Below are 20,315 nucleotides of genomic sequence, written 5' to 3' on the forward strand. Positions count from 1 at the left end.
AGGCCAAAAGTCTTATGTCGAGAGGCAGATTTAATTTAAGGGGATGGGAGAGCAATGTTGCTTCCAAATATACTACAAAACATTCTGGGGACACACCTCTTTTAGGAATATTGTGGAATTTAGACAATGATACTTTAAGGTGTAATATAAATGTAAATATGATAACTTGTGATACTAAGGTAACTAAGAGACTGATTCTGTCTATTGTACAATCAATTTTTGATCCAATTGGAATACTTGCACCAATAACTTTGCTTCCAAAACTTTTGTTACAAAAAACATGGAAGTTGAAATTTTCTTGGGACGAGGTATTGCCTCATGATTTTGTAAGTAAATTTTTTGTGTGGTTATCTGATATACTTTTGTTGAAAAATGTGGCAATACTCCGATTCATTGGAACCTTTGCAACAGTTGAATTGCATGTATTTGTCGATGCCTGCAAATATGCTTATGCAGGATGTATTTTCGCGAGAAGTGTTGATTCATGCAGTGTAAAAATTACTCTCTTAAGAGCAAAATCTAGAGTAGCTCCTATTAAGAATTTGACGATTCCTAGATTGGAATTAATGTCCTGTTGCATTGGATCCCGATTATTATATTCTGTTTGTAAAGCTCTTAATGATTTTGATATAAATGTAACTTTGTGGTGTGATTCCACAGTCGCATTATGGTGGATCAGAAATCCCGGTAATTGGTCAAACTTTGTAAGCAATCGTGTTAAAGAAATTACTAAGTTGACAAAACCTGAATCATGGAGGCATGTGCCTGGTAATGTGAACCCAGCAGATGTGTTATCTCGAGGTTGCTCTGCTAAACAAATGATTAACTCGGAGTGGTGTAAGGGACCTCTCTGGCTAAGAGAAAGCCCTGAATTTTGGCCTACCAATATTGTTTGTCAGCCGAGCGAAGCTGACTTGGAAAAGAGGAAGGTAAAACTTATTAATGTTAACTTTTCAGAGGATACCACTCCTTGGTATGCAGAAAGAGTTTCTGATTATGAAAAAATGATTCGTGTAACCGGTTGGGTGTTACGTTTTATTTCTAACTGTAGGAAGAAGTCAAATTTGTGTAAAGAATCTAAACTAACTGTTGTTGAAATCATAAATTCCGAAAACGTTTTGATTCGGTTGGTTCAAAGCTCAAATTTCCCTGACATTGGAGCTCTTAATCCACTTGATGTATTCATTGATAATGAAAATATTATAAGAGTTAAAACTAGAATATTGGAACGTAAAGACAATTCTGAATTTTTAACACCAATTTTGTTACCGAGTAAATGTATCTTTACTACATTGTTAATTGAGTCAGTTCATAAGAAACATTGTCATGCTGGAACTCAAATGCTTCAATCTATTTTAAGAGAAAGATTCTGGATACTAAAACAACGTAAAACTGTGCGTAATGTGTTAAAAGGGTGTGTAATATGTCAACGATGTAAAGCGAAACCGATGTCTTGCGAAGTGACTCCTCTTCCTGAAGATCGCGTAGGAGATTATAGGGCTTTTGAAATTTTGGGAGTAGATTTAGCTGGCCCATTGTTTTTGAAAGACGGTAAGAAGGTTTGGATGGCACTCTTCACATGCGCTGTGTACAGGGCAATCCATCTAGAACTGGTGACTTCGTTATCAACAAAATCTTTTCTTTTGGCTTTAAGACGATTCATAGCCAGACGTGGCAGACCACGAACTATTTATTCTGACAATGGGACTAACTTCCGAGGAACGTATAACGAAATGTCTAAACTTAACTGGGACATAATAGAGAATGAGGCAAAAATAAAGAGAATAGTATGGAAATTCAATCCACCAACAGCCTCCTGGTGGGGAGGTTGGTGGGAACGGCTAGTTCGCATGGTTAAAGAACTTTTAAGACGTTCTTTGGGAAAATCGGTTTTATCTTATGAAGAACTGGAAACCTTAATTTGCGATTGTGAGTCGGTAATTAATTCTCGACCTTTAACATATATTTCGGAGAACTCTGAAGATGCTATCCCTTTAACTCCGTCAATGTTTTTAATTGAAAATTGTACTTCGAATGTAGCAGATATAGATAAAATTGACTCTCAGCATTTTTTGAGAAGAATTAAATACCGCACAAAACTTCTTAAAGATTTAAGGAACCGTTTCCGAAAAGAATATTTGGGGCAATTAATAATGAAACAACCACAAAATAAAGTAACCCGGTTGCCTAAATTGGGGAGATAGTCTTAATAGGCGATGATTTCAAAAAACGCTTGTATTGGCCTTTGGGTAAAATTATAGAGAAAATTCTTGGTCGGGATGGCAAAATTCGAACCGTTAAACTAAAAACTCAGAATGGGATTTTCATAAGGCCCGTTCAGCGTATTTATCCACTAGAGATACAACTAGATGAAAATTATTTAGTTGAAGAACCTAACGTTAACGACGATAAGAAAAACGATCAGACTGACGTACAGCATATAAAACAGAAATTTACGTCGTCAGGACGGCTTGTTAAGAAGCCTAATGTACTAGACCTTTTTAATAGGATAACATATGTTTTTGAGTCGTTTGCCACTGACTCAAAAAGGGGGGAGGATGTTGCATAATCGAGAAAATATTGTTAAGAATTTTATTATTATTGTCTATTTTTCAAAAGTGTGTTTTTGTTTTATTATTGTGTGAAGTTGTAACTATATCTCTTTTCTTGTGTGGCGACAACGCTTCTGTAATCCTTCAATTTGAACTTTTGGAAGTGTGCCAAGTTTGATGGCGTAATCCTCTGGTGAGAGCGTCGATTGATTGTGTAGATGAAACATGTTGTTTCAGATCGTTATTTCTTTAAAATATGTAAAATAAATGTTTTGTTTTCTGAACTCGGATTATGCAAACGTTATTTAGTTTCAACATTTATAAAAGACATGTCCCATTAAGCAATGATACAGTGTGACGACAAATTGATGGGATAGCTGAGATAGCCAAATTGATGAGATTGATGTTGAAGCTCCCTTATGCAAACATTTGATACCCACTGAATTTTCTCTTCAGGTTGATGAATCAAGTACAAATGAGCCTTTATTGTTAGCATATACAGTCAAAAGTCGTTAATTCGGACACCCATAATCTGAAATGATCTATAATCCGGACCTCAAAGCTACAAACTTTCTGCGTGTGCACATTCACATAATACGTTTACGCATGTGCGTTTAATGTATAACGGACGGTATAAGCTAAACTTATCTAATCTCTTTCAGTTAATGTTGCAGATTGCATTGTTTCTTAATCTTCGAATTGGATCCGGCTTATTATTTTTTGCAGACTGTTAGAGCAATTTTATAAAAAGTAAGCTTGAACTTTCAATTATTTCAAAAAGAATTTCCGATTCTGGAGCTCCCAAAGGATCTACAAAGTGAAAGTATGTTTCGATGTCCATCAAACAAAAAGTGGAATTGCTGCAAAAAATGGATAAAGGCATATCCTTTGTTTCTCTAACCATTCCGAAATCTGTTTATCAATTTCACGCTGCTCTGCAGGGGGGGAGGAAACATCGCGGCATGCAATGAATTGGAAGTTGATCTGTCAGCACTATCCTTATCTTCAGGGCAGATGTTTTTATTTTATTTGGCTTATAATTCCTTACTAAATGTAGTATTTCATCTCGTTGTACTCCGTCTTTGATTTGATTTAAATCAAATTCCTCGTCATTATAATTCACTTCCGATAGTGAAGAAAGTGGCACAGAGGTTATTAAAAATGAAAAAATTTCGATTGACAAATTAGTCTGTATTCTCAACACAGCAATTATAGGACTTGAACAGCGGAACTTTGTAACTGAAGAAGAAATTATGTCTGTTTATAGAATTAAAGAGAAAGTATTATCACATAAAACGAAGCAACTTAAACAACTTACATTGAAAGAAATGTTTAATAAAGTAAGCAAATAAATGTGAAGCTTTTTTTTTTTTTTTTTTTTTTTTTTTTTTTTTTTTTTTTTTGTAATTTTTGATACTTTTTAGATCATAATTGTTCTTTATTTCATAAATTACGGTTTCATATTTTTAATTTTATAATTTCTGCATGCCATCTTACCAGATTTAAATGATGATCTATTATCCGGAATCGCCGAAGTCCCAACGAGTCTGGATTAACGATTTTTGACTGTATATGGTTTTTATTCAAGAAAGGTCTTTTGCAAAAAGTTTGATTGCAGACACAAAGGTGAATCTATTTTTAATACTGGCAAAGATTATTTTTAAGAGAAGAATATTTTTCTTGGGAACATTATGTCTGTTGCCACAAATGATGCTCCTGCTACGATGGGTCGTTATTGTGGGTTTATTGCCCTTTTGAAGAAAGAGCTGTTGACTGTATGATTCATAGACAGCATTTAGTTGCAAAAAGCCTCAGCGACCGTTTGCATCAATCATTACGATATGTCATCCCTACTGTGAACAAAATTCCCAGTAATGCTCTCAAAGATCGATTGTTCAGGCAGCTATGTAAGGACAGCGATGAAGAATTCAGTTGCTTGCTTTTACATATCAAGGTTCATTGGCTCTCCAAAGGTGCCTGCCTCAATAGTTCTGAAATTTTTATAACTCTGAATCTGAGTTTCTCGAAGAGTAAGATGCATCTCTGAAAGACAGATTTCTGCAATTTAAGATTGATGTTGCTTACATGACCGATTTATTTGCAAAATTCAATGGAACTAATTTGCAGCTACAAGGCAGAGAGCTTAATTTGATCGCAACAAAATCTATTATTTCTACTTTCTTAAAAAACTCACTTTGTGGAAGCAGAATTTTGGTCACAACAAGTTTAGCCAATTTCCAATCTTGTCGGATCTGCATAAGAGCAGTGAATTCCCCATCGATGAAACACAAATTTACTGTCAGCAAGCATTTTTTACTGTCAGCAAGGATTTTTCTGTTTTGAGGATATTCTGTCTTTGGGAGTCTCTCAGGTGGGTCATGAACCAACCCTTTCATGAATACTGAGACAGCAGAGGTTCAGATTCAGGAGGAATCGATCAAACTTTCAACTAATGAAACTTTGAAAGCCAGCTTCCTGAATGGTGATTGCCTCACAGAATTTTGTCTTCAAAGTAACTTTAGTCACCTCTACCCAGGATTGTGGACTATCGTCAAAAAATTTTTAATTGCCTTTCCTTCCTGTTACCTTGTCAAATGAGGATTCAATACTGTGACTCATTTAATTGTTAAAAAAGAGAGAGAGAGAGAAAGAGAAGTTGACACCAGATAATGGAAAGAGTGGACTTGCGCCCTTATCTCTAAAATTATTGAACTAAATGTTCAGAAAGTGGCTCTGAACAATCAAGCACAAAACATCCCACTAATCATATTTGGTTTTTTCATTGATATTTCTTTTTTAATGTATTTTTGCTGTTCTTTTTTAATCATTTAATTAAGAATTTCGAAATAAAAAAAGTGTTTAAGCATTTTTTTTTTTTTTTTTTTTTTTGGTATTAGTCATTTTAATTTTAACAAAATGAATATAATTATTATACAGGGCATAACTATTGAGTTAAATAGAACAAATTTGGTGTGTAAGTCTGCTGAAAAAAATTACTTGAGACTTTTGCCTTTTAAGATCCTTAAGTTACAGGATTTTAACAAAATTGACATTGAAAAATTTTTTGCTCCTTAAGGGGGCCAGCAGATTTAAAAAGGTTGAGAATTCACTGGAATAGATATATTCTTTATTTAGTTAAATAATCAACAGATATAAACTACAGATAATTGCAAAATAAAAGCAAATAAATAGAAATTAATAGTACAAAGTCCGAGAACCAGACTCGTTAGGATTCTGGATTTGCAATTTTTCTGTGTATTAAATCTTCAGTTTAAATCTAGAAAGATGATATGTAGAAATTATAAAAATTAAAAATATGAAATACTGATTTATGAAATATTCTCAACAAATTTTCATTTTCTTCACTATTGACAGTGATATTTGACCATACTACAGATTTTACCATCTGTTAGTTGAGTGATGATTGGAGCATTGTTATCACAATGTTACACAATTACATTCTTATCACAATGGAAAATCTTATGTTATATCATTTTCATTTACTACCACTTTCCCACATTTCTTTAAAAATTTTATTAAATGGAAAATTTTACTTTCTGTCTGTGATATCTGAAAACCTTCAAATTCATGGCTATCATCATAATGTTTAGTTAGCATCAGCTATACGCTAATGGTTATGTATCATGAGATAAGAGACTAAAAACATGTTGTCCACCAATTTTCCTTTTCTTCTTTTCCTTTTCTTGCACATTAAAGAAATTATGAATTATATTAGTTTATGTATTTATTATACTTATACTATTTTTAGGGCATGCTTAAGGCTTATCAGAGTTCCGAAGAAATAAATTTCCATATGTACTTAAAGCTTATCCATGTTCGATACTAGACATTTTGTAGCTCAGTGCAGTCTCTGCAGGTCCAAAATTCTGCAGCCAAGCATCTCCCTAGGTTCTAAAGATTTTGCCATCTCTTAATTAGGTTGCTTGGTGCTTGTCTAAATTCTAAAAATATTGGCCTTTCCTAAATTCTGCCACCTGGTGCAGCCGCACCAACTCTGACACTGGTCCTGGACTTGATAACAAATAAATTCAAACAGGGCTAAATGTAATCTTTTGGCCTGTGAATAAATATCATTTGCAAAATCTTTTTTTTCTCCTCCCACATAGAAAGAAATTTTTATTAAATTTCTCCTCATCAACAATTCAACGCACCGAGGTTAGTTAGTTTCTAGTAATCAGCGAGCATAATATCAGCATAAGAGGTTGCCATACTCTTTGATATTCTATTACTAATATGAAAAATTTTTTAAAGTTTACACATCTCTACATGAGTCATTTCTCAAGCTGCAGTGTGCTGATAATCATGCTGTGAGAAAAGCAAAAAATAATAAATAATTACTTGCCAGGTTGGTGTAAGTGCTGATAGGAAATTAAGAATCAGGAATCTCCAAGTATTATGTTATTAAAAAAATCTGATGTGTACACCACATGACTTCCTTGTATTGGAATATTAAATTATACACATTTTTTCTTGCATTTCATTTCAACTTATTGGATTGAATTAAATCTACTTCGCCGACAGCGCATAAACCACAATAAAATAAATGCATTCTTTAAAATTCACTCTAGTATTTGTTTACCATAGCGACACTCTGGCGCTAGATTCACTTAACAGTATTAATAATTATATAACAGTTAAGTTATATAATAATTTTATAACGGAAACTAAGTTAACTGTTCTACAATCCAATAATTATATAACAGTTAACTTAGATATTTCGTTCATATTATAACTCATAATGCACAAAATTTATATCATTTAAAGAATAGAATTATCTAATCGTTGCCACATGTTCTCTTCAAATACTATAATAAAGCTGATGTATAAAAGAAATTAAGCAAACAAAACAAAAAAGAAACAGTTTTTCACAGACGATTGAGTATTTCTCATTTAATTAATTCAGTTCTCACTTCGAGAGAGGGCAAAAATACATAAAAACTCAAAATATCTATATTAAAAATTACAAAGTAAATCTTAAACGCTTATTTCCTCAAAAAAATTCCAGAAAGGATTAAGCATGATTTGAATAATAAATGAAAGCGTTATCTTTGTTGTTGCGAGGCTAAGTTTCTCTAGATTGGCAACAAATCCACTAGTCTCCTGTTTCAAATGTAAACATCAATGGCCGCCATTAAAAAAGGCTTAGCGGCAATTAAACAACTTTAAAATTGCTGATAATTCTAAAAATATTGCACACAGATTTACTAAAGGCATAAAAACATTAACCGGATAATTCAATCATTTTTAAAGCAAAAAAATGTACAATTTACAAACATATAAGAATAAATAAACTGAGATCACTGAGCCGGGTAGTAGAGTGGATATATATATAAATATATTTATATACGTTTGGTGCGGCCGATTGCAACCAAAATACGAGGTGCACATTAACATGTTATAGCAGTCCTATATACAAAATTTCAACGTTCTGAGGCTACTCGTTTTTGAGTTATGCGAGATACACACGTACGTACATACGTTCGTACAGACGCCACGAAAAATTCTCTTCAGAATTAATTTTAAAGCAGTTTTATAATTTTTTTGAAGGAAAAGAGTGTTTTATTCTGTCTTTACGTACAGATATCACGCAGAAACATCATTAAACTGCATTCGATAGCGGTCAAAATGGATATTTTCGTTGAAATATGCTGCCTGAAACTTTTCGCGATTACAATACTTCCTTTTTACTTCGCACAAGGAAGTAAAAACATCAAATGCACAATGTAAAGCATAAAAAAAAAAAGAAAGAAAGAAAAGAAGAAGGGTTGCTGGTGATTTGGAGGTTGGGATTTTAGATCTTTCTGGATATTGGACATCTGGATTTCAGACCTTGTACTGTATATTCTTCTTTACAAAAAGCAATTGGCTTATCGAGAGCTATAAACTGATTTATATAAAACCACACTGAGGATCTTACAGTTATGTTGTAACATCACACTTACCCATTATTTGCGCTAACGTTTCACTGTTTGGTGACAGTGTTCTCTAACATGCTTGCTTACTGTTTCGAAGGAGGCAGGTCTAAAATTCTATAATATTCAGGTTAGTTGATGCTGGATAGGTGAGCTCTTACAATAAATGTTACTTATTGCAATAATGTTAAAAAATAAAAATGAATTGCTTCATTACAACTTGAATAAAATTTCAGGGTATGTTCTGATTATCTGCACCCTGGCAAGAAGTTTCTTCCACGAAGCATTTACAAACTCATTGGTGACTAATTTTTTGCAAAGCTAATACATGAAAGGCAGCAGCCATTTTCAAAATGACAGCACACTAAGATTTCCATACAAGAGCAATCATTCAATAAAATAAAGCAGAAAATATCACTAATAAAACTTACCTTTTTGAGAAATTGTCTCTTTTTTGTGCTGTTGTTATCTCCATGTGCACAGCGATCTATTTTCACTTTGAAAACATCAGAGAAGTGCACAAATTTTGCATCTATATAACTTCAGTATTGCACACCGGTCAAAACAGGCATGCATTATGTGGATACGTGGGTTGCCACATACTATTTTAGCAGCATTCTGCTTTGCCTGATGAATACTCTTTCACAACTTTTTGGTAATGTTGCAGATAATCAGAAAGTGTAGTGAATACTTTGAAATGTGATGCTAAATGTTCAAACAGATAATAAAAAAATTAGTGTAAATAGTTTAAGAATATGATATTTCATAATCTGAATTAAGCTTATGTGAGTAATACTCTATGCTGAATTCATGATTGACTGCTATTTATCAATTCATGATTGACTACTATTTTAATTTATTTAAAATATTTTTGCTGTTATAGCAAAAATGAAAATATAACTTTTCCATACATCTGGTGCACGAAATAGTTACTTTGATTTGTGAAATAATACATTTTTATAAGTGCCTCTGTATGGTCTCATCTGGATTTGAAAGAAATAATCTTAAAGAATGTTATAATTATCAAAACAAATGTTTGTTTATGCATGAAGCAAAAATCAGTGTAGCAAAACAATTAGTAAGACTATTTAATGTTGACTTCTAGAACATCCTATGATATTAAAATTAGCTTTTTATCATGAAAAATGACATTTGATATTAATCAAATTCATGAAAAATGGCATTTGATATTATATGAATAATTTTCTTAAATTTTTATGTATTTTTATGACTGAAAAGAAAGGTAAAATAAAATTCTGCCATTTGAAAATTCCATAAAGGTGAAGAATGTGTAAGAAAGAATTATACAAGGAGTTTTTAATTCATGAGAAAAGAGTTTTTAAACTCCTTTTATTTCTTTATCAGATGTATTTTGTTGGAAAAATTGTATAGTAACTGATATAAATAAATAAATAAAAGACAAGCTTTGAAAGTAAGAATGAGTAATCTGCTTTGACAGACATGTTGGTAATCCTTTCCCTTAAGTAATAGCTCTTTCCTTTTTTTATGGAAAAACTGACTAGTGGCATAAGGAAAAAGAAAACATTTAATCTCATAACTAGGAGCTTCAGACCCCTTTGACCTTTCTCTTTCACTACTACTGAATGAGTTAAATATAATGTTCCCAAAATGCTTCTCTCCCTACAAAAAACTTCCACCTTCAAAATATTTTAATCTGCCTTCACATTATAATCTTATAAATAGACATAATGGAATTGTGGATGAGAAGTAGAATTCTAACTTTACCTGCATTTAGCAGCTAAACCATTAATATAATTCTAAATTTAATAAACATTATTATACAATTTTTTCAAAAGAAATGTATATATTTAATCTCAAGAAAAAGAATTTTATTAATTGTGGAAACATGTAATTAATTTTATTATTCTTGTGATGTTATATCAAGTTTGGTTTGGTTTATTTTACTATGGCAAAGCATATGAGGGCTATCTGCTTAGAAGTAGGGATGGCTTCATAGAGAACTTTCTAAGGGAAACTATCTTGTATCCATGTTTAACATGGGAGAAAGCACGGAAATGCCCATGCAGCCAGCCAGTTCGCCAGAATTCGAACCTACTGTTTAGTGCCTTTACTGCTTGGCTGCTGGTGAGCACTGCAATCTGAGGAAAAATACAGTTAAACATAGGGCTTGGAAAATAGTATGTGCTGATATTACAGCTAAATTTAAATATTCTTTTTCTTATATGCCTGTGATAATTGTCAATAAATATTTTTATTTTTAGGCATGCTTTTTAAGGGGCCTGAACCCTGTTGGGTTATCAAAAGAAGAAATGATCACATGGCTGTCTCAATGGATATTTATTGCGCAGAATATTGAAAGTAAGCTGGCTGTATAAATTTTTAAAAAAGTTAAAATATTATGTATAATGTTAATAAAAATGTGAGCAGGAGTTTTATTGATAAATCTTGATAACATTCTGTGGAATTAGATATTTTTCTTCCGCATTAGAATATTAGAGAAATATGAATCTGAAATCCAAAACTTTTTAACAGATATTTAGTAACTTTTTTAGGATTTTTTATGAATTATTTTGGGATGTTTTATATGTGAATCCATGAAACAACAGTTTTCTGTTTATTTTATTAAATTATGTTGAAATAAGCTGCAGGTCATTGAAAGTTCAACACCATGAAGAACAGATGATAGCAAAATCATGCAGTAAAATATTTTGCAAGCTCTGTCTTAATATACACTGAGAAGGTGACAAGTTACTGAAATGGTCAAGTTTGAAAAGATGAGTTTTTCACAAATGGTAATATTTCGCTCAACACTCAAATCCATGGCAGTTTTATTAATATTTCCCTTATTGTTTGTGGAAATTGTTTCGGTTATCAATAGATGACACTAGCATTCAGATGTTTAATGTGGCATGTTGCTTCTCTAGACTCCCCACTGCACATCCTCTTTTGTAGTTACCTTTGATTTTACACCCCAGTTGGACAGGAGCAATAAAATTCCTTTAAAATGATTTGATTTTTTGTTCGTTAATGTTTTTGATTCTGTGTGATTAATTAAACAAACTGCCAATAAATGGAAACATTAAACATTTTGCTTTTTAAACCATTTGATGTTGATCATTTTATTACATTTTCCAGCCTTTTAAGGCATCCAGTTTTATTTCTGTTGACATGTTGGTTTGTTTACTTTTCTTCTCGCTCCACATTACCACTTGCAGAGACAATGCAACACTTACAAACCTGATATTAACTCAGAAACTCTACCCAGAATAAACTGAAGGTTTAACAATAGAGTTCAGCTGTAACCTTCCAGCAAGCCTGTTGACAGCTAACAACAGGAATGTAAGAGATAATCGACAACAGCTATTTTTTACTGAGAAAGTACTTTACTGAGAGCTACTTTTTTACTGACATTTGCAAAGAAGGATACAGAGATGAGAAGAACAAAATGTATTAACAAATTCATCATAAGGGTTCCAGGAAAACCAAATAGTGAAAGAGATAAAATTTGCAAAATTGGAATAATGTAACAAATCTTTGAACAGAAAGGAAAACATATACTTGGGTACTTAAATGCAGATATGTTATACAGAGCTTCTACTGCAGTTGCAGTATTTCCCTGTAACCTAAATTGTTATCTACTATAGGCCTCATGTTGATAGTTACATGAATGGGTCCCAAGGTGAGTGATCTTGCAGGAGAGAGAGGAAAACATGTGAATATTCATATGCATAAATATGTACTGTAATTATAATGCACTTATACTATTTGCACCATATAGGCGATACTAGAACGTATTACAGCTGAGCTATAACCACATTATTTTGAAGATAATTTCAGCTTGACCTGCAGAAATCATTCAGCAACTGAAGAAACAGGTGATTGTCGAGTTTGTGGAACTCTATAGTATTTGTTTTACAAATAACTTATATTCATAGAATGAAATGATTGCATTTCCAGGTAGTTTGGAACCACAGAATGTGTAGGGAACAATAACACATGTAGCTTCAATAACTGCTGTTGTATGGTCTGCTGTAATGTGAACTGACTCTGGAAGGCAGCCTAGACTATTGCAATATTTCAAGTTTAAATTCTTTGTGAAATTTCATCTGTTATAGCTTCTAATAATCATTGTCCTGTCAGTCACTGTACAGCAAATGTATTAAACTGAACAAAAATTTGGTAAGCACACTGGTCAGATCTGAATTGTATACCAAAGAAATGTTTCACATAGCATGTAATGTGCAGTAATGCATTGTCTTGTTGGCTCTACCAAGGCTCTGAAAATGTGGGGCAGCTGCAAAAACTAATGCATTAATGATATAATGCTGGTTAGTCAGTGTATTTGATGTGGGTATTAAATATGAATCAGACTCATGTTTGTTGCCATTCATGTCGTTATTCTGGTGCTGGCCTGGTATTACAAGACATAATATAAGACTCCAACAATCAGTCCTTATAATACTCTCATGCATGCCATGACGACTAATTCATGAGCCTCATTCTGTGCAACAATATAGCCACAAATATCTGTCTTTTATGTAATATTTCTACAGATCATTTCAGTGAAACACATTACTTTGTGCAGTTTGAAAATTAATTTTGAAATGTAAAAGCATTATGCACATGTGATATAAAATTTATATGTTTACAATCATAATGTCCTTTAGCAACAGAAAATTGCATGCTGGGGAAAAGTTGTAAAATATTGTATGTTTGTCGCTTTTGTTTTCATGATTTTATTTATGGATAATTTCCAATAACAAAATTTACAGTATTGCAGTACAAAGTCTGAAATGATCTAATCTCCAGATCACTAACCAAAAAAAAAAAAAAAAAAAAAAAATTATTTCTAATGACAAGGCAAATACAAAAGAACATTAAAAGTGACCAAGTCATTGCCTCAAAAGTTCTCTAATACACCAGTAAAGCCATAGCTACTATATAAGATGAAACCATAGCTACTTGCAAATATTCCATGGTGCTGGAGATAATGTTGCAACATATGAGTGAACTTTTTTATGGCTCTACCCACTTTTGTTCAGGCTCACAATTATGCTCTACATTTTCATTTTAAGATTTTACATTTTTCCATTTATTATAATTATTGCATGAGTGGAATTGTATTTTATTTTAATGAAAAATTTGAAATTTTTTCATATGAAAATGCTAAAGATGAGAAATAATTTTAAAAAATTAAAATTTTATTTTCAAATTACTGGAAATTAGATTCATAAATATGCTGCACAAACAAATGTTATTGAAAAATGTATGTGGTGTTAAATTTTGTTTATATATTTTCCACGCATTAATTTGATTTTTTTTTTTTTTTTTTCCTATTTTGAGTGATTAGAGAAAAATTAGTAGGCTATTTTGTCATAATCATGGTTTCCGAAGTTATAATAATAATAATTCTTGGATTTTCTGTTTGCCATTTAAATGCGCTGATTTTAGTCTGAACTTGCATTTTTTAACATATTTAAATGCAGTCAAAAGTGCTACATATGCTTAGCTGAAATTAACTTCAGTTATTTTAAAAGTAATAAATTATTCTTTTGGGGACATAAATCTTCTGATTATATTTTTTTCATAATTTGTAATTAGTTTTCTTTTGTAACTTTTTCAGGTAAAAGTCTGTCTGTCCTTTTACATTGTCCAATATTTTTGTCTTATAACTATCCTAACAACTGGGTTCTCATTCATTAGAAATATGTAAAAAAGAATTTAAACTGTTACAACATCTATTTATATGCAACAGAACTTTTGTATATATTTGAAAATAGACATTTTGTGTAAATCTGTAAATTTCTAAGTGTAGTAAATAAAATATTTATTTGATTTGGTTGTCATTATTTTTATCCAACTGTAATTGAGTTTAATAAAAGAATATTAAAAATTAAGTAATCCTTTACAATAATTAATTTTAAATTTGATAAATCTTGTATTATATTTTTGGTATAATGCTACCATATTTCCAAACAACCACATTCAGAAACTTTATATGAGTATATTTATAAGTGAACATTATATATGGCAGTAGTTTCTGCATCATACATTATATGCATGATTAACATATATGGTGTATATTATAGTTATGTTATACATATATTTATGCATGTTGTGATCAAAGATTACACACATGTTTACACATACAAGATGTATCATAAAATCCTTAAAATACCAAAAATACATTTTGAGCACTGAAAGCTAAAGTTGTAAAATTTGTGAATTTCAGTAGTACTGTGATTAATCTGTGCCATATGAAACTGATTGCAGTTCCCACAGAGGAAAATTTTCTAAATTAATAATCTTATCATGAAAACTTTGAGAGATAGTAAAAAATATTCAATAGCAAACTTGCAGAACATCTCTAATGTAGAAGGAAGGATTATTTGAACAGATACACCGAAGTGCAAATCCTCCGTATCTGATTAAACAGGCTCACACTTGCATATGCAGCCAGTGGACATGTGCTAGTCTATGCTGTTGCTCAGCAATCTGCAAACATTTTTGATCACATACCCATAGGATTAAAATAATTATAAGTTATACCCCATATAATATAATGGAATGTATTATGCATGCACTTTAAAGCCAGTGCAGTTATGAAAAGCTTTACAGATGCTATTGAAACCAGACATAGCAGCCACTGAGAGAATCTCATATTCACATGATACATGATTATACACTTAGAAGTGACCCTGCATCTATTTATTTGATATATCCTTAAGTATCGCTTTTTATACCTCACTCTGGATACCACTGCTGTAGCCAACTCTCACTATTCTACAAGAAACATCAGTACAGCATGTGATTTTACATTTAGTTATGTATGGCAGATTTTTCATGACTTACAAACTCACCTGTACAGTACAACCAAAAAATTAATGCATGCCACACTTAATATGAAACAAAAAAATTTACTATTTATGAAGCTATATATTTAGTTATTTAATTTTCTTTTTGTGCAGTTTTCTTTTTATATCCTATTTATGTAATTAATTTTTTTTTTAATTTTCTGTTTATGTGTAGATATCTAAGTTACTTCACATGGAATTTACATATTGACATTTTTTTTATTTAGTGTATTAATTACATACATTCTTGTATAAAAGAAAAACACTAGAAATATTCATTTTTTATTCTTACTTGTTACTATAAGAATTATTCTTTTAATTTCTGCTGATGAGTGAAGAAGATGCAACATAGTTTTAATTATTATTGTTAAAAGAGAAAACATCTATTTTTCTATATAATTCTTTATTTGAAAAAAAAAATTTTTTTTCTGTACCTTTCCAGGGAGAGGGAAGAATTCTTTACATATGCATTACTTAAAAGATGCCACTTTATTTCAAAATATCTGTACCCGTTTTCTTCAAAAAGATGTGAAAAATTTAAAGCTTCAAGACTTTAAAAAAAATTGCCTGACTTGGAATTTAGCATCGTTTAACTTTTAAAAGAGGATCACTGAAATTTATTTATTTAAAACAAGTACTTTGAAATATTTTGATGTTATCATTCTAGAACTTCATTCCCATCAGAACTTATTTTAGAAGATATTCTCTGTGTCTAAAATTTGACCATTGTTGGTTAGATATATCTTTTCAATTGGTATAATTGATAACACATTAAGATTTCATAAAATATTTCATGATAATTTTCATTTTATTTACTAATAATTAAAGTTAAGCAATGAAGGAGATATTTAACTAACATAGCACTCTGTATATATATTTAGAGAAAGTTGAGGGCTTCATAGAGTAGTTAAAACTGATTTGATGATAAACATACTAAAAATTTACAAAAGTAGCATGAAAGTACTAAAAGTGTTCACTCTCAGTGCGAGTTCTTCTGTGGAAAGATTATCAGAGATAGTACAACTGCTGCGATGACTGAGTGTAAATACCTCTAATCATATGTGTGAGATATCATAAGTAAAAAAAAAAAAAAAAAAAAGTGTCAGCAGGGTACACTTCATTTTAGTAAGAAATTCATACATCTGTGGGATATTATTATGAAGAAAAATTCAATATAATATTCTAGAATTATGAATTAATAGTTATAAAAACTGCATAACTCAAACATGCAAGGATAAATCTGGATGAAAGTTCTTGATTATGTGCTTCATTTCATTTTTGAAATTGTAAAAACTGAGGTAATTACTTAAATTACTAATTTTACTTTATAACTATTTTGCATATATGAAGCATATACTCTATGAGATTACATGACTACAACTTTATAACCATGTTCTCCTAATATTTCTATTACCTTGTTTATAATTTTAATTTGATGCTAATTCCTTCCTAAAATTCCTTATGAATTTCCATTTGATGTTTTTTAACTTCATCTCATTATGACTGTCTTTCTAAATTTTTATGTAATTTCTACAATTAACATGCATATTAAAAAATGAAAAATATTACAATAGTTCATGCATTTATTTATTTGAAAAAGCATTTTACTGTACATACTCTTGGTAGAATTTAAGGAAAATAATTTGAATTTATAAAAAATGTGTTTTGATTAATTGTATTAACAAATCTAAAAATTGAAAGGCTTTAAAAGTTTTATAAAATAAAATGTTATAGAGAAATTATGTAAAACATTTTGACAAAAATAAACTGTCATCATGTTCTGAAAATTGCTCACTTGTTATCAACAGTATAAATACTTCAAACAGATGTAACTGTAATATTTCTACAGATCATTTCAGTGAAACACATTACTTTGTGCAGTTTGAAAATTAATTTTGAAATGTAAAAGCATTATGCACATGTGATATAAAATTTATATGTTTACAATCATAATGTCCTTTAGCAACAGAAAATTGCATGCTGGGGAAAAGTTGTAAAATATTGTATGTTTGTCGCTTTTGTTTTCATGATTTTATTTATGGATAATTTCCAATAACAAAATTTACAGTATTGCAGTACAAAGTCTGAAATGATCTAATCTCCAGATCACTAACCAAAAAAAAAAAAAAATTATTACTAATGACAAGGCAAATACAAAAGAACATTAAAAGTGACCAAGTCATTGCCTCAAAAGTTCTCTAATACACCAGTAAAGCAATATTTCAGAGTTTCCAAGAAATGACAGACATTGACGGAAGTGGTCTCTATTCACTAGTTTTGCTGAATTACAGAGAGGACAGCCATGGTTCGAAAAGATTCTAATGCAATGGAGGTACTTTGCCAAGCAGTCATGTCCAGTCAGGAGCAGGAACTGGGCAACAGCTTCCAGGGATGGACTGCTGGGAATTGCTGAACGATCTTCAATTCTCCAATGCTTTATCCTATCTTGAATTTGCAATATTACTTGCTTGACACAAAGCCTATTGAAATGGAAAAATTATGTCTAAATTTCCATTTATACTAGTCTCAAGCCCCTTTTCGCAAGACGTTAGGCCTATTTGTTCCCAAAAATGACAGAATGGCCAGGTACCTACTGAAAAAAAACATGTTTCATTTTTAAAGCCAACTCGTGTAAATAATGCATTGGAAGATTTCCTCCAATGAGGGCAAACTCGAGGAACTAGTGGCCTGAATTACAGCCTGGAAACCAGAAAAAAATGACTGCTGTAGTAGTAAGAAAATAAATAAATAAGCACTTTTCCCCATTTCAAAATCTAGGAATGCAGACTATAATACTCAGCGAAAAGGAACAGCTATAAATTTTATGTTTCTGCCAACTGAGATTTCTGCATGTCACTTTCAAACACATGCTGACTAGGGATATGGATATGGTGAAGTGTGGTGACAACCAACAACTAACTTGTTTAAACATAGGCAGTGTGGCTATTGTTCAGCTACACTAATTATCCAAATAACTGCCCTTCAAAGGGCCCAGAAGTGGCCCCACCAGGCATTGCATAGCACTATGCCTTTTGTGAACAGAGAGTTCATTATGTTTCTGATTTCCTTTTTTCAGATGTTTCTTCTTGATTAGCATACTTTATAAAAGTATTGAGTTCACTTTTTGAGTTTGGAAGTTTTATATGATATTCAGCTGTGACAAAGCATTTAAAGAAGTAGAGTTCACGGCTGCTTCTTTCTACACCTGCACACTGATCTGACATAGCCAAGTTCCTTTCATAAAAGTTCTTTGGAAAGAGCCATGCCTCAATCTGAACCATGTTATTTCTGTTGTTATTGAACTGGGTGCAGTGCCTACTTTTGGGAACAGTTGATTGGTCCTTCTCTCTTGTTCGTTGTTATTCCACCAGATCTAGATCTGTCATTCAGCTTCAGATTTGTTGGTTATACATTTTTTGAGGTGTAAGCCAGTCCATGGCACTGATATGTTTTATGTGTTTTGACCCCTAGCTGCTTCTTTGGCTAAGATAGGATATCGACATCTTCACTGCCTTTTTCCCTGCATGTACTTTCAGCTGAGTGACAAAGAAATGTTGATTTTGTGATAAAGAAGTTCTTTTTGTAATCTCTTGGAGTAATTTTGATCTGTGGTGCAGGTTAGCAGTGGAGTGCAGTGCTGAAAGACTGTCTGTGAAGACAAATGATGTTTTTTAGGGAGTTTGTGATGCTCTGTTTTATTGTTTCAGTTGTAAAGTTGGAGCTAGGAATATTTTGATTGTGCTGCATTTTCCTTCTACGCCAGAATTGTCTATATAGAACAGGAAATTTCTTTTCGTTTGTTTCTTTTTCCATGCTTAGTGTGATGTTAGTTTTCTTTCCTTGGTGGTGCTCATATGAGTGTGCTGGTGTCTCATATTCCTCTGCTAAAAGTTCTAGGGAGTTGTAGTTCTTTCACAGTTGCAGTACTTTTGTCTTATGGAATTCTTGTTCAGCCCGTATAAAAAAAATGGTATGCTGTTAGCGATTTGAAAGAGGGCTGTATTTAATATTGTTCTGTAGCTTGCAGTGAAGTTGAGATGGAAAGCCCACTGGATTGCATGATGCTTTTTTTTTTTTTTTTTTGCTTCCTTTTTGTCATCGGTTCTGGCCATATGGCTGCCCCGTTTAGCGCAGTTTTCTCATTTACTATGTGGTAGAATCATAGCCAATAATAATGCTGGATAGAATTATACTTTCGACCCATGATTGTTTGTGCGAGGAGGCAGGACCAGTGCTACACATTTTGAGAGCTAGTGGGATCTCTGCGAGTCCTAAATTAAACTGGCCGGCACTCCCTAAATTCTAAAAAGTTTACCGCTCGTAAATACTGCAAGCCATTGCTTCTCCTAAATTCTAAAAATTTTCCCATCGTTGCTGATTGGTGCTCCTCCAAATTCTAAAATTTTTGCTACCCCTAAATTTCTGAGGCAAAGTGTGGCCGCAACAACTCTGGAGCCAGCCCTACTGGAAGATTAGTATTTTTTTTATCTGACTTAAACAATAAGTGAAGCACCAGTGTTGCCATGTCTACATGTCATCGTATTAGATTTAAAGGGACATTCTAAAATCCTTAATTGCCGAAGAATGATTACAGATTTTGTACCGTAATCATACTGTTATGATTCTCCATAACTTTTTTTTCCCAAATGTTGGGAAATTTGCATTCTTCCTTTGCTGCTGTGCTGAGCAGGAAAAGGTAGAGTACATAATCCAGCAGCAGAAACCAAGTAATGTTGGTGAAGAGAGCGTGTGCCCCAGAAGTGGGTGAAGACTTTGTGTCTTTCCGATATGCTCATCTCGAAAAGAGATGAATACGAACGAAAAAAATGAAGGAACACCTAACGTCTTTCTTCGAAATTGTAGACAAACTCTCAGAAATTGGAATTCTTTGAGAATTTCAGATCCTAAATATTTTGCCATTATATAGCTTAACTAAAGAACTGACTTAACACACTAAAAGTTAAATTACTAACAGAATCTGAAAGTCACCAATT

General features: G+C 31.9%; 2 protein-coding genes across 3 annotated transcripts in view; one reads left to right on the plus strand and one right to left on the minus strand.

Moving 5' to 3' along the window:
* The window catches only part of LOC118197776 (LETM1 domain-containing protein 1), a 106,088-nt gene extending 91,786 nt beyond the window's left edge, over window positions 1-14,302 (plus strand). Inside the window, exons 8-9 of the mRNA XM_085825805.1 lie at window positions 10,729-10,825; window positions 14,091-14,302. Coding sequence (XP_085681931.1) covers window positions 10,729-10,825; window positions 14,091-14,170 — 177 coding nt within the window. The 3' untranslated portion in view covers window positions 14,171-14,302. The remainder of the gene's footprint in view (window positions 1-10,728; window positions 10,826-14,090) is intronic.
* A 2,620-nt stretch (window positions 14,303-16,922) lies between these two features.
* The window catches only part of LOC118205696 (uncharacterized), a 92,650-nt gene continuing 89,257 nt past the window's right edge, over window positions 16,923-20,315 (minus strand). Inside the window, exon 9 of one of the 2 annotated variants that reach the window (XM_085825808.1) lies at window positions 16,923-17,801. In XM_085825808.1, coding sequence (XP_085681934.1) covers window positions 17,763-17,801 — 39 coding nt within the window. In that variant the 3' untranslated portion in view covers window positions 16,923-17,762. Of the gene's footprint in view, window positions 17,915-20,315 lie in introns of both variants that reach the window. The other variant, XM_085825810.1, reaches the window with a different exon arrangement.

The sequence above is a fragment of the Stegodyphus dumicola genome, chromosome 10, assembly GCF_044657685.1.
Source record: "Stegodyphus dumicola isolate Sdum_Otavi_A_Nest chromosome 10, ASM4465768v1".
Classification (NCBI taxonomy): Eukaryota; Metazoa; Arthropoda; class Arachnida; order Araneae; family Eresidae; genus Stegodyphus; species Stegodyphus dumicola.